General features: G+C 45.2%; 1 protein-coding gene across 1 annotated transcript; it reads left to right on the top strand.

Annotated features, from left to right (window-relative positions):
• Positions 1–8910: 8910 nt before the first annotated feature.
• On the top strand, positions 8911–14433 carry LOC115258488 (uncharacterized). Its single transcript, XM_062857696.1, has 3 exons — positions 8911–9435; positions 9752–10338; positions 10446–14433. Exons 1-3 carry the CDS (start codon positions 8911–8913, stop codon positions 14431–14433), a joined length of 5100 nt encoding a protein of 1699 aa, XP_062713680.1.
• The last annotated feature ends 1481 nt before the right edge of the window (positions 14434–15914 follow it).

The following is a 15914-nucleotide window of genomic DNA, read 5'->3' as shown; positions in this document are numbered from 1 at the left end:
TGTAGAATAGTTATGAAAAGCTATGCAAAAAAACTGAAAACGACTTTATTAAAAAATAAAAAATGATATCGCATAAATAAGTTGTCCGTTTTATAAATTCAACAGTCCTTAGAGCAAGTTTTTGTTAGGTGTTCTTTCTTCATGGTGGTAGGTAGACTATCAATTTATCCACAGATTGCATCAGGGATCTCCTAGAAATTTTCTTAGGATTTCGCAAAAAAACGACAGCACAATGGTTTCTATATTTAACTAGAAACTTCTCGAAATTTTTAGCTATAAATTCTTTTAGCAGTTTCTCAATGAACTTCGGCATGAATTTCTACTAGATCTGGGATCTAATGCCGGGAGCACAATCGCGAAAAGCATTTTCAGGCCCCCACATTTGTTAATCCTTGAGCTCTTGATTACAATTCAAATACAATCTGTTAACGTCGATTAAATATACAATAATGAACACAATAGAGTCGTAAATTCAAATACTATATTTATAGCATTCTAACCGGCTCCGGCAAACTTTGTCTAGCCTACTGCGTTTTTTACGTTTCAAATCCGAGTCTCCGATCAAAATCCATAAAAAAAATAATTTTCAAAAATATAAATTTCTCCATATTTTTTGCCTCACAAGCCTTCCTTGGGTGAAAATTAACAAAACAAACAGAAGATAACTTGAGCTTAACCCTCTAATACCCAAATTTTTTGATCTAAACATCATTTTTCGTCATCTAAAATCGATTAAAACATGTTTTGGAAGATGATTCTTTTTAATTCTCGATTTTGTGAATTTTGGTTTTTGATTTATCCAATTTTTATTTTTGAACATCCCTACACTTTTATATTTTTCCTGGAAGCCTATGATATACCGATTTTTTAAGATGAAAACATTTTGAGATTTTATAATTATTGTTAGGTTATTATTTTTTTAAATTTTTTTTCATGAAAAATTTTATTTTCCGTGTAACATTTAGGAGAACAATTTTAGAGTGTATTCAACTCCCTTTAACTCTTCTACTATAAAAGAATGATCGAGGAAAATTTTCAAATACGTTAATTGTTGCGATTAAATACAAAAAAAAACAATGACATCCAAAACGTGACCAAAACATCAATTTTTCAATGATTTCAAAAAAATGGTAATACGCTTTAAAATACACCAAAAACCATAACAAGATATACAGAACAGTCCTAAATATCAGCTAAAAATATATAAGTTTTGATAGCCCAGGCAAGAAAAAATACAAAAATGCTCAAACTATACCCCGTCCAAAGGCGGGGTTGGGTACTAGAGGGTTGAGCTTGAGCTTAATTGATCGCCCGTAGATGCTACTCCAGTATCACACAAGGAACCAATGAGATATCTGCCGGGGACTGTCAGGCATCTTCAGCGTGTGAGTGCTGGTGATCTTCTGTTTTAGGCGACAATGGCGCCTGCCACGTCAGGTTGCAGGCCAATGATGGGGAAGGGAAAGGAAATGATGATTGCAGTCATTTGTATCCACAGCAGACCGAATATACCTCTGCGTCTGCGCAAATTCATGCGGATGTCGGAGTGTTGGTAGGATATCGATGGCAGAGGGCTCACACATTGGTGCGTGGATGCCAGGCGATAGAATTGTATGTATTATTTATTCTGAAGATATGCGGCACAGTTTGCATGATTGCATAACTAGTAGGCGTTATCTGATAGACACTGCACAATCGTCCATGAACCAGATTTACGAGGAAAGATGCATGCAGCGCCTTCAAATGATTTTTTAAACAAATATGGACTTCTACAAAGTTGTTCCTAATAATAAGGCCCTCTTTCGCTGAAAAACTATCAAAGTCATCCCGATTTATGGTACATGAGTTGTATATGTAGAAACGAGGGAGAAAGATACAAAGTAGGAGGAAAGTCAGGGATTGTACCCAGAACCTTCTACATACCAATCAGAAGCGGTAGCCACTAGATCACTAAGCCCGTCTAACAAAACAAACAGAAGATAATTCTCATTCTAATACCAACCCAATATTTTATTTAATGTATTCGATGGTATTAAAAATTCAAAATGTTCCAACCAGTCTACTCCGCATTCCCACAAACACTGTTCCACTGGTCATTGATTGAACAGAGAGCGGAAAAATTCATCTCTCCCAGTCAGGTCAGCCAGTACGAACCGGGCCGACTATGCTACATGAAGTATAGGTATCCCGACCGGCCAAAGCGTTTTACCTCAAACAGGTTCACGTGGGACGAGCAGCCTCCCTTGCCCTCCCCTGCTGGCCTGGTTCGAGGACCGTTCCTCCGGCGGTGTTCAAAATATTTATTCATTTAATCTTGGGAATGGCGTGCTTTTTTTCTGCGCCATGCCCCAGAACCGCTATTATGTTGCCCCGACCCAGCCCGGACCGGCATGGCATAGGGCGCACCGCACACACTTTGCCGTGGTTTTTAAAAAGGTACACCGTCAAAGCCGGCCTCGGCAACAGATTTCACGACGACGACGGACGATGCGATAGTTTTATTATTCTTTCCTATGCTGTTATCTTATGCGAATCTGCGCGCATGTTGTTGTAGTTGAATTGGATGGCGTGGCAGGCGTCTAAGACAGTAACTGAAGATGCTCCGGAATGTCTGAAGGCCGTCGTCATTTGGCCGGCAAGATTTTATTATGGGAATGCACCATTTGCCACGCTTCGATGGTTCTTTTTGTCATGCTAGCGATAGTGGGAAAGTCGCATTGCTTGCATCGTTGTTGTAGATGCTAGAATACACAATCAACGAACTCTTTAGTTTACCATGCATGATTTTGAGAAGGTTTAACTTCTCTGATTTCTTCATCATCCAGACAAAATGCAGTAACCAGAAAAGGTAAACTCGATAAAATCCCACCTCACAGGTACCGAGAAGTAGATAATATTCATCGCCTTTATTCGCTTCGTCAAAAGTTCAGATAAACGTATTGCGTTGGAACAATTTATATCCATAGATTGTACGCTGTGGTCTGCAAATGAAATCAATTTCATAAATGAAACTTGGCTGGTAAATGCTTGGTTCACGTACCTAAGGGAATAAAAACACCGTTAAGATCTGACGAACGAAAACGGCCTACGACTTATTGATTTTACCGCCTCCAAAAACATGGCCATACATAGCTTTTTTTTCAACACAGCTCCCTTATCGTTACACCTAGAGATCATCACAGCAGACGGAATCACAAATCGACGGACGGCACTTCTCCGACATTATCGACGTCAGGACCTATCGTGGTGCTAACATCGATTCCGACCACTATCTAGTGATGGTCAAACTGCGCCCACCAAAACTCTCCGTCATCGATGATGTACGGTACCGGCGACCGCCACGGTACAACCTTGTGCGACCGAAGCAACTGGATGTCGCCTCAGCATATACGCGTAGAATCTCGAGGCAGTGTTGCCAGATGAGGGTGGCCCCTCAAGAGCACAGCTGGAGAACAGTAAAATCACCATTGGCTACTGTAGTATTCAGAGATGACAGAGTAGACAAAGCGATATATTCTTAGTTTTATTTGGTATTGCATTTTCTTAGCGTACACGCATGCGTTTAGCTAAGCGTGCATGAATGGAATTTTATGAACGTGCTCACGGGCTAACGCCCGTAACGCACCCTAAACGTCAGATACATTGACTCGTGCTTGATAGATGGAGATGCTTCAGTTTAGTGAGTATTGTTGTGAGTGACGGACGGATGTTCGTCGTCGTGCGCGTTAAAATTTAGAAAAACAATTCGGCTGATGGTGGATCGGCCGAATGGTAAAAAAAATAGTGACCGGATACCACAGCTACATGGTAAGGAGTCGACGAAACGAATGGTTCGACGAGGAGTGGAGTGCGATTTTGGACGAAAAGAACGTAGCACGAGCGGTAATGCTGCAGCAAGGAACCCGGCAGAACGTGATACGTTGCAAACAGAAGCGGAAGTGGCAGACCCATCTCTTCTGGGGGAAAAAGCACCGCCTGGAAGAAGCAGAGTGCGAGGAAATGGAACTGCTGTGCCGTCCCCATGAAACACGGAAGTTCTACGAGAAGCCCAAAGCATCCTGCAACGGCTTCGTGCCGCGAGCCGAAATATACAGGGATAAGAACGGAGGCCTCTTGACGAACGAACGTGAGGTGATCGAAAGGTGGACCCAGCACTTTGACGAAAACTTGAGTGGCGTAGAGGACTTTGGCACAGAACACCTCGACAACGTAGGGAACGACTACACCAATGTGGCAGAGGACGTAAATGAGCCAACTTCCTCGCTGAGGAAAGTTAAGGATGCCATAACCAGCTCAAAACCAACAAAGCAGCTGGTAGGTTAGGTGGTATCGCAGCTGAATTCATCAAGATGGGCCCAGAAAAGCTCAACACCTGTCTGCACCAATTGATAGTCAGGATCTGGGAGACTGAACAGTTACTGGAGGAGTGGAAGGAAGGGGTAATCTGACCCATTCACAAGAAAGGCAACCATTTGGAATGTGAGGACTTCAGAGCGATCACCATTTTGAATGCTATCCCAGATCATCTTCCGTCATCTGTCATCTAAAACGAATGAGCTCGTGGGAAGTTATCAAGCCGGCTACATCGACGACCAGTCGACAACGGACCAGATCTTCACCGTGGCGTGGCGTGGTTGGTAGTTGATCAGCGGGGTGAAATTGATCACTATGGGATCCACGTCTTTCAACGGCTGAGGACGCTACAATTCTGTTTTAGTGAAAGAACTTTTGACGTAAATCAATTGAGCGAATATATTTGAAGGATTTTTGAAGGTTTCTATGTCAAATGTGGCAGATTTAACATAAAATTATCGAAACGCCTCCCACCAACGCCTTGTATATCAGATGACTCACAAAATACTTTTATTCATTCATGGTAGGCTCATTGAACATAGATCAACTTAAAATTGATGTTAACATACAAATTTTATTAGAAAATAGCATATTTTTAAGAAAAGAAGACGATTTTTCAATAAATTGCCTACCTTTAGGCGTTTAATGTGGGCCATTCTGTAATTAACCAAACTTTATTTTACTTTTAACACACAAAATACACTAGTTATGAGAATTTTAAGAATTTTAAGTACTTATTCAAATTCGGCATGATCAAATTTAGTTTGTTCAATAATTTTCCAATCTTAGAATGGTATGTCATTGGTTGATCATTGGCCATTTGAACATTTTTTACAAAATGTAGCAGTTTCTTGTAAGAATTTCGTTTACGGAACCTGATACAGGTCCACCCAGTACATGTTTTCAAAATATTTGTTTTGAATCATGTACCTGATTTTATTGAAAGGAATAGAGGAAAAGTGATCAACTTCCCCCAGATTCAAAGTCGACAAAGTAGTCAAAAAACATGATTTGCCGATTTGCATAGCAAAAGGCTCTTTGGCCAAAATATAGCTATGATTGGTGAAAATACTTATTCTTTTGATGCAATGCTCAACATAATCGAATGTTCGAATGAGTGTAATCAGTTTCGTACCTTTTAATTCCGCTCTATGTTGCTTATCCTTTGACAGATACGCGTATTTCGACTACCACTTGTGGTATTTTTCTTTCTGCTTAGGGGGTTCAAAAAGTCGGTACAAGATAATCGAATGATTTAGTCTTATTTCACATAACTCATTTTATAGTGTTTCATACATCTGTACATTAATACAATAGTAATACTGGTGAAGCAATATTAAATTGATGCAGTACAATCATACGAGTATTTATATCAAATAGTGTTACTCACCTCCCAGATCTTTCACACAATACAAATTTCACCATCGTTGATGTCCTTTTTACATTCACGTGTTCAAATCTCAAAAAACAGACATATAGAGTTTAATTTTCTCGTTTTGGACACATATCATTTAGCAAATACTCAGTAACATTCACTATCACTTGGTTCGCAATTACAGTAATATCACTCACCGCCCGGTGATCAATATATTCCACCGTGGTCACGAATGCACAATTCACAACCGTCACCAGTACAACTGAATGCGGTATGCTGTTTGTTCCACTTCCGACCCGATCGCTCAACGGAAAAGCCAACGTTCAACGTACGAAACCACCAAAACATAAACAACCTATACCTAGCAGAAAAAATGCGATGACGACGATGTAGCTGCTAGCAACCCCCTTCGTATAACTAACATTTGGCCGCGGTCACCTGAAGCTGAAATATGACGACGACGCTACATGATCGACTTCCACAATGCAACTGAATGGGCTTCCACGAAACAACCCATGCTTACTGACGAAGAGTCCGCATTTAAAGAGTTGTCAAGTTTTATACTGTGGTGCTGAATGTTGTATAGAAATAATACTTTTCTTGGACTCTGATAAAACTGTTATAAAATTAATCATTGCGATACCCCTACTTCATTAAATTATTATTGGTTTTATTGAAGTTATCAAGTACACTATACAACTCTCGATTATATTAAATTCGATGAATTATTTAAAAGCAACATTAACCTTTGGGTTTCCCAATTTAGGTTTTATGGTAATTCTTTAGAAATCACAAAAACCGATAATAATTATTAATAATACTTTAAATTGTTGCTTGGGATTCTCGACGAAGCCCACTTGGTTTTAAGACAGCCCTATATAAGTAATCGGGAAATTGTGATAGAACATTTGGTTAGAAGTTTTGCAGTAGGTAATAAATCCAAACTTGAACCTCCTTTCCGTAAAAAAAGATTGCAAACTTTGAATGACGGACTTGCAGCAGTAGCATAAATAATATTACACACAAAGAATACCAATCTTCCGATAAGAAATCTTTGCGATACAGGTCCGCTATTGAATTGCAAGTCGAAGCGAAAAGAGCAAAGTGTAAAAGCACAGAATGAACAACACTGAAAGGAATTCGATACAAAGAGCACATAACTTCAGCAAGCGCCGTCGAATCGACGATGTACGGTGCGAGTAGGTATTGGTGAAAGCATAAATCATGCGAAGCAGCATAAGTAGAGATTATCATGCCTTTAAATAGCAGGTACCGGCTATCAATTATATCACTGGCTCATCCTGTCCCTAGCTAGCAGAAAGCCTAATCATCATCCTTCAACAGCAGGTTCATCAGGAGTAAGTGCTATAAAGAAATACGATTAGGCCAAAAGGGTTCGTTGCTCGTTTACAACCGATCATCATAGGGCACCTTTTTCTGTATTTTTGTAAACTCATGCAGCATATTTCGTGTGCCAACGGAAAATGCACCTCACACTGCTGTTTGTTTCACTATGCTCGTTCAACGTTCAAACGTTCAACGGACACGCGCGAGCAGCTGAACGTATCACAAAACAACCATAAACATGGCGCCGAAAGATATGCAACACTTAAGACATGAAACATGGTCGTAGTCATGGGTTTCAGACTTCATAAAAAGATTGACGAATAATTCGACGAATAATAATTATTATTATTTTTATGTTTCTGTAAATGATCTCTATTGTCGCCCTGTTCGGGTTGCGTTTTCGATAGTGAGTTATTAACCTTCACATACCCGACCCCCAACATCTCATTTTCAAAACGCTGGCATTTCGTCAATTTTCATTCAATTTTTTTGAAGTCGCCTTCAATCGATCATAAATTGGTGCAAGTTTATTACACCCAAGTGGACATGCAATATCCGGAACCATTTCGGAGTTATTCCGGATTGTGCTGGGGTCAGGGAGGGTACCGAAAAGGCTAAAAATGATTATTTCGTGTGTTATTGTGTTTGAACCATTAATTTTCAGCTGAACTTTCATTATGAACAACAAATCACAATTGCGATAATCAGATTTGAATAATTTGACCCATCTGGATCACCGTGACAGGTTCCGCGGGCCCTCATTGGGGACACTTCTGGTTTTCATCCAAAACATGTCGTGCGACATATCAATCTTCATGATTTCGAATGACTGAGTCAGAAACAATAGCCTGAAGTCTGTATCAACTAATATGGCCACCCCGGAACAGCTAGCATAGGTTCCACGGCGGTGACATCGGGGACATTTTTGGTGTGCAACCAAAACATGCCGTGCGACCTAACAAACTTCATGATTTCAAGAGAATGGGGCAGAAACAATTGACTGAAGTATGTAGAAACTGATATGGCCGCTCCGGAACACCTGAAACAAGTTTCGCGGGGGCCTCTCAAACACCATAACACACGAAATAATCACTGTTGGGGATCATACGTGAGACCCGGATCTCCAAGGGGTAATTCTATCTTAAAACTAGAAACGTAGAACACAAATCGTTGTAACAAACACTTAAAGATAATTATCTACATACACAACTATATTGTACTACACATTCACACACATTTTATATCTCACCGAAGCTGGAACACACAATAAATTTAGTATGAAATCGACTATCGCGTAGTGCACACGTTTTATTTGTCGCGGCGGTGAAAGAACATTCCCCTATCTCGTCGGTACGGTCTCACCCACGTGCGGTGATCGATCCGTTTTTCATTGCGTAGTTCTTAACCCTCGTTAATCTCCCACCCTCTCTCGAAGTGCAACTTCTCGTTTTACGGCTGCCTACGTTTGAAGATCGCCAATCGTGGCGAATTTAGTGCGCGGTAAGTGATCGCGCCAACAGATTTGGTGCCGAAACCCGGGACCACGTTGCAGAAAGGTCTCGCAGGCAGCCATTGTCGTCGATCGTTCGACCACGTTGCGGTATCGCGCGCGCATTGTTCTCGCGCATCGCAGTGAATTTGGCCTTGTAGCGGACAACCCCTCGTCGACCCCGCTCATCTCTTCTCGGCACTGCGATTTGCCGTTCGCTTTGCTGGCTCCGGTACCCGACTGGAACGACACGAACACGTGAGAGTCGACGGTTAAGGTAACTCAAACCGTCGATACCAGGTGGGTGACTCTTTTATCTACTACTCCTACTGTTACTGCACTCACTATGAAGAAACGTGCTTCTCGTTCGGTGGTGGCAAAATCAGCCAAGCTGAAAACGCTTTTGCGGCAAAGAGCGAACATTTTGGGCTCTGCCGCGTTGATCAAAAAGTTTAACGACCAATACCAACAAGGTCAATTCCACCAAGTCAAGGTGAGGATCGACACTCTCGATCGTTTGTGGGCTGATTTCGCACACATACAGGACGAGATCGAAGAAATCGAAGATGTCGTCACCGGTGATGAAATCGATGACGAAGAAGAGCCAACCATTTCTGCGCAGCGGGTACAATTTCAATCCATGTACCACGAGCTGAAAGCATCTCTCGTTAGTAAACTGCCGCTGGATCCACCACCCTCCGGCTCAGTAGTCAATCGTCCTCCGGTCCAACCAATGCAGTCTGTGCGGTTGCCGGAAATCCACATTCCAGATTTTTGTGGCAATCCATCCAAATGGATAGCCTTTCGGGACATTTTTCGGTCCATGATCCATTCAAGCGTTCACCTCTCGTCGGTGCAGAAAATGCACTATGTACTTGAAAGCGGCTCTCACAGGCGAGGCCGCGCGCATAATCGCAAATTTTGAAGTAAACTCCGACAACTATGCTGCAGCATGGAAATCAATTTGTGAGCGATATGATAATCCGAATCTACTACGGAAACATCATTTCGCTGCTCTTTTCGCTATTCCTTCGGTGAAGAGAGCTTCCTCGTCGTCGCTATACGAACTCGTTGATGAGTTCGACCATCATGTGGGAGTATTGGGAAAGCTGGATACACCAGCTGACTTGTGGGACACAGTGCTCGTCGAAACCCTCAGTAAGCGTTTGGATCCTGGTACTCTGTAGGAGTGGGAGAACAGTTGCCAGGAAAATGTGCGTCCCACGTACGAGCAACTAACCGAATTTGTGCGAAAAACATCGCGAGTGTTACAGTCTGTTAAACTGCTTCAAACGCCCAATCACCCTGTCGAACCCAAACCCTCGAAACCCAAATCGATTTCCATCCACGTTGCTACGGAGGTTACGAACAAGTGTCCGCCTTGCAAAGACGCCCATCCTCTTTTCAAATGCGATCAGTTTGTCGGAATGGAGGTGAAACAACGCTTTGAGATGGTGAAGAAAAATGGATTGTGCATCAACTGCCTGAAGGGGCCACATCTCGCCAAAAACTGCAGCAGTGGAAGCTGCAGAAATTGCTCCAAGAAACACCACACCCTTTTGCATCTGCCGCCACTAGCCGTGGCTGCGAAACCGTCGTCGTCTCAAACAACGCTGGCGTGCTCTACGGCAGCCAGTGAAGTGATTCCTCCAGCTCAACCTCAAGTGTCGTCGAACTCGTCCGTAGTCGCCTCGCACTCGTTTTCCTCACCACCATCGCGTTCGCAACAGCCACCCGTCGGGTCTATGTCGTCTGGCCCGGTAAACTCGTTCTCGTATTCGGTCGTCGTTGCTCCCTCCCCGTCGCCGGTTGATTCGCTCGCTCCGCAATCGATCGGAAAAAGTCTAGAATTGAACTCTTCTCCTGTGTTGCTCCACAAAGCGTTCCCGTACGTGCCCCCTGCGGTGAAGTTTTCCTATCAACGGTAGCTGTCAAGGTGAAGGACTCCAACGGCAACCCTCGCTACGTTCGTGGGGTTCTGGATAGCTGCTCCCAAGCAAATTTCATCTCGGAGGCTCTGGCGCGCAAGCTGGAGTTGAAACGCGATAGAATCAGCATCGATGTTAGTGGTATTGGCCAGGGAATCGTCCACATTCGTTCTAAAGTATTGATCAGGATCTCGTCTCGCTTCGGAGGATTAGACTACCCTCTCGAATGTCTCGTTATACCACAAATCACGGTCACGCTTCCAAGTAAGCACATCGACATTTCTGACTGGAATCTCCCCAACAACGTCCCTCTCGCAGACCCGAGGTTCAACATCAGCTCCGGGGTCGATATTCTCGTTGGTAGAGAACTGTTCTACTCCCTGATGCTCTCGCATACGATCAATCTACGCGCTGGTTTCCCGATACTTCAGAAAACTGTTTTCGGGTACGTTGTCGCTGGTCGGCTATCAACAGCATCTCGTACTTCTCCGATTCGTGTAGTCAGTGCCACCACTAGTCTCGATAATAAGCTGCAGCGCTTTTGGGAGGTCGAAAACTTCGACGGTTATAAGGCGATGACTCCGTTGGAGGAAGCGTGTGAGGGGCATTTCCGAAGCACAGTCAGTCGAACAAGTGATGGTCGCTACATGGTTCGCCTTCCGGTACGGGATGAAATGATTCAACTGCTGGGAGATTCTTTCGCGGTAGCACAACGCCGATTCTGGGCAATAGAGAGGAAATTTGCGGCAAACCACGAGTTTAAGAGCGAATACGTGAAGTTCATGGAGGAGTATGCGGCACTAGGCCATATGGAGTTGAGTCCTCGCGTCGAAATTCCCCAGTTTGTACTGCCACACCATGCCATCTTCCGCCTCGATAGCTCCACCACGAAGACCCGCGTTGTCTTCGACGCCACCTGTAAGGGCAGTTCCCAGTTGTCGTTGAATGATGTGCTACTCGTTGGTCCGATCGTGCAACCTCCTCTTCTCGCTATCGTCCTCAACTGGCGGATCCCTCGTTTTGTTTTCAAGGCTGATATAGAGAAGATGTTCCGCCAGTTTTGGGTTCATCCTCTGGACCGCAGGTTTCTGCAAGTGCTGTGGCGGACAAGTACAACCCAACCTCTTCAGCGATACCAGCTCACCACGGTGACCTACGGGACGTCATGCGCACCTCACCTGGCCACACGTGTGCTTAACCAATTGGCAGAGGACGAAGGGCACCGATATCCGCTAGGTGCAAAGGTCATCCGGAAAGGATTCTACATGGACGATGCTCTTTCAGGGGAAGACGACCTGGAAATTGCTGTTGAGACAGTGATACAGCTGACGGAACTACTGAAGCTTGGAGGCTTCAACTTGAGGGAATGGAGCTCCAACGATCCTCGAATTCTGGCTCACTTGCCGGATGAACTCAAGGAATTTGCGCCGGAAACTGAAATCGACGATTCCGGAAACACAAAAACGCTAGGTTTGTTGTGGTCGCACGTCACCGATGAATTTGGATTCAAAATCCCATCGCTTCCGCCCTCGATCAAGGTCTCCAAACGAGTGGTGGCCTCCGAGATGGCACAGTTATTCGACCCGCTAGGTCTAGTCGGATCAGTGGTGATGAGTGCCAAAATGTTTATTCAGAAGCTGTGGGCGATAGGAATTCCTTGGGATGATGACCTTCCCGAGAACCTACGAGATTGGTGGCTGCGTTTCCGTGAAGAAATCCCGCAATTAGCAGACCTGAAAATTCCACGTCGAGTTCTCGCGAACGACTTCAACAGCTACGCATTGCATTGCTTCTGCGATGCTTCCGACCACGGCTACGGCGCCTGTGTCTACGTGGTTTCGTCGAATGGGGCTGGAGATCACTACAGCCAACTTCTCATAGCCAAATCGAGAGTCGCACCACTGCGTGGACTTACAGCACCGAAACTTGAACTCTGTGCTGCTTTGTTAGGATGTCAGCTGCTGGATCAAGTCCGAAGCACGACTAGATTCACCGGAGTAGTGACGTTCTGGTCGGATTCCAGTATAGTTCTACACTGGATTCGATCGCCGCCTACCGTTTGGAAGGTGTTCGTGTCGAATAGAATAGCAGAAATACAGAAACTATCGATCCACGACAGCTGGCGCCATGTTCCGTCGAAGGCCAATTCGGCGGACAGGATATCTCGTGGAGTTTTACCGTCCGAAATACTCGAAGATTCGCTGTGGTGGCATGGGCCTAACTTTCTCGTTCAGGCCGTCGAAACTTGGCCTGAAGACATCGTGTCACTCACTCGTGAAGAACAGGAAGTTCGTGATGTGGAAGCTCGCCAGGTGGTTACCTTCGCGGTGACCCACGTGGATCACTCGATCATCCATCGATACTCGGATCTTGGAAGGTTGCTTCGGGTAGTTAGTTACTGCTTCCGATTCTGTCGAAACGCTCTAAGTCCGCAAAATCGTCGCAAAGTTGGTCCTCTTCAGCCGCCCGAAGTGGATTACTCGCTTAAATCGCTCATTCGTTCCGTCCAAGGTACAGAATTCCCAGAAGAAATTCGTTGTCTCTCGGCTAATCCTCAGCCGCGACTGACCAGCAAGGACCGGAAACTCCAATCGTCGTTCAAGTCGCTCAACCCGTTTCTGGACAACACAGGCCTCCTACGGATAGGAGGACGCTTAGCAAAGCTGTCGGCCTCTTTGGATACCAGAGCACCAATTCTTCTACCGGCCAAACATCATCTGTCTTGGTTAATCGCTCGCTCCCTCCATCTAAGGACTCTTCATGGAGGACCAACCCTGCTACTGGCTACCATGCGGCAAAGATTCTGGCCTCTGCGTGGACGCGATCTCGTTCGTAAAGTCGTTCAGCAGTGTGTGACCTGCTTCCGCTGCGCCCCGAAGCCGACGGAGCAGTTCATGGCTCCTCTACCGTCTGTGCGAATCACGCCGGCACGAGTGTTCGCGAATAGTGGTATGGACTACTGTCGGCCCTTCGGTATTCGTCCGTTAGTTGGGAGGGGAGCAAACGTGAAAATGTACGTCGCCGTGTTCGTTTGTATGGTGGTGAAGGCGGTACACCTCGAGGTAGTCACCGACCTTACGTCCGTCGCGTGTATCAATGCGGTGAAGCGGTTCATCGCACGTCGCGGTCGCGTAGTGAATTTGTATTGCGACAACTCGACAGCATTCGTCGGCGCTGATCGAGAACTGAAGCACCTTCGTCGCCAGTACCTTCAGCAGTATTCGACAGAGCAGTGGAATGGATACTGCTTGGAGAGTGGAATAACGTTCAACTTTATTCCTCCTCGTTCCCCCCACCATGGTGGCCTGTGGGAAGCGGGGGTCAAATCGTTTAAACACCACCTGCGTAGAATTCTTGGCTGTCGATCGTTCACTTTGGAGGAGTTCAACACTACAGTGGCCCAAATCGAAAGTATGCTGAACTCTCGCCCTCTGTCGCCACTGTCTAGTCACCCGCAGGATCTGTCCAGCCTAACTCCCGGTCACTTCCTTGTGGGAGAGCCTTTGTTTTCTATTCCAGAGCCCGACTACACCACACATCCTGTTGGTCGGCTCAACCGTTACCAAGAGATGAAGCGCAGTGTCCAGGATTTCTGGAAACGCTGGGCACGAGAGTACGTCAGCGAGCTCCATCAGCGTTCAAAGTGGCAACGTGTGCGGGACGAAGTAAAGGTGGGATCCCTGGTCCTGCTGAAGCAAGAAGGTCTTCCACCACTCGAATGGAACTTGGGTCGTGTCGTGGCAGTATCACCAGGAACGGACGGCCACGTTCGGGTCGTCGAGGTTCGAACAGCGAAAGGATATTACACACGAGCAGTGACTGAAGTTTTTCTGCTACCAATCGAGGAACCACTCGTTGAAATACCCAGTGCAGATCAGGAAGATAGACCAACCGGTCCATCACGCCAAGAGGAAGCAAAGTCATTTGTCGGAGATCTTTGAAACAATCGTTTCAACGGCGGCCGGCGTGTTGGGGATCATACGTGAGACCCGGATCTCCAAGGGGTAATTCTATCTTAAAACTAGAAACGTAGAACACAAATCGTTGTAACAAACACTTAAAGATAATTATCTACATACACAACTATATTGTACTACACATTCACACACATTTTATATCTCACCGAAGCTGGAACACACAATAAATTTAGTATGAAATCGACTATCGCGTAGTGCACACGTTTTATTTGTCGCGGCGGTGAAAGAACATTCCCCTATCTCGTCGGTACGGTCTCACCCACGTGCGGTGATCGATCCGTTTTTCATTGCGTAGTTCTTAACCCTCGTTAATCTCCCACCCTCTCTCGAAGTGCACCTTCTCGTTTTACGGCTGCCTACGTTTGAAGATCGCCAATCGTGGCGAATTTAGTGCGCGGTAAGTGATCGCGCCAACAATCACTTTTAGCCATATGGCAAAACAAACCCCTCCACCACCCCCTGACCCCAGTACAATCAGGAAAATCTCCAGAATGGTTCCGGATACTACATGGTCACTTGAGTGTAATAAACTTGAACCAATGTATGATCGATTGAGGGCGACTTCAAAAAAATCGGATGAAAATTGAGGAAATGCCAGCATTTGCAAAATGAGTTGTCGGGAGTCGGGTATGTGAAGGTTAAAAATGTGTCTCGAGTTGTTCTATTCGATAGAGAGTGCTAGTCTGGAACTAGCGCATGTTGAGCATCCGGGTAGTATTATTATCACCGACGAACCGACGTGACAGTGGTGATTCAAAACTGTCCCCCCCCCCCCCCAAATTTAACGGTCGACCAGCGAAGCGAGCGATCGCTTCTGTCAAATCAGCGCAGACGCGAACCGTTTCCTATATGAACACACGGGGGTTTGGTGTCGAGATAGCAAATCATCGCGAGCCGTTATAGAGGTGGCGATAGTGTTCGGCTATTTTTCATCATGGCGTCGCGGACAACAAATTTGAATTTATTTGTTCTAGCTGTCACGTCGGTTCGTCGGTGTTATTATGGCACAGGTGCCGTAGCGTTTACGATGCAAGATGTCACAAAGATGCGCATTTGTAGCTTCCAAGCCAAGAGGAGCAAAGAAAGGATTTTCTTCCGCTGGGATGTTGACTACGTTTCGTTTAAATGTTGCCGTTTCTGGACTTTCTGGTACAAAAAAGAAGCCGGTCACAGGTCCCGGTGTGGGACCTAAGCAAGGCAGAGATGAAGAAGCCGCAGACTTACGATTCCTGAGTTTCACAGCTACTATGCTGGCAGATGATCTAGGCTACACGGAAGCGACAAGATTTTGCTGGATTTCATCTGGGTTTGCTTGGTTCCATCGTTGTCCTTCGGGGAATTTGCCGTCCCGATCTTCACCTTCTGTGCACGGTATACAGTGTGCGGTATCCAAAATCTTGCCTCTCTCGTTGTCCTCAGGGGAATAGGATATGAATCCCTTTTGC

Source organism: Aedes albopictus, chromosome 3 (assembly GCF_035046485.1).
Source record: "Aedes albopictus strain Foshan chromosome 3, AalbF5, whole genome shotgun sequence".
NCBI lineage: Eukaryota > Metazoa > Arthropoda > Insecta > Diptera > Culicidae > Aedes > Aedes albopictus.
The sequence above is the reverse complement of the archived record's forward strand: the minus strand, read 5'-3'. Positions and strand labels throughout refer to the sequence as shown.

Coding starts and splice junctions, on each gene's coding strand:
- LOC115258488 (XM_062857696.1), top strand. CDS start 8,911: ATGAAGAAACGTGCTTCTCGTTCGGTGGTGGCAAAATCAGCCAAGCTG. Junction 9,436..9,751: donor CGGTGCAGAAAATGCACTAT/GTACTTGAAAGC, acceptor GGTACTCTGTAG/GAGTGGGAGAACAGTTGCCA. Junction 10,339..10,445: donor GGCCCGGTAAACTCGTTCTC/GTATTCGGTCGT, acceptor TGCTCCACAAAG/CGTTCCCGTACGTGCCCCCT.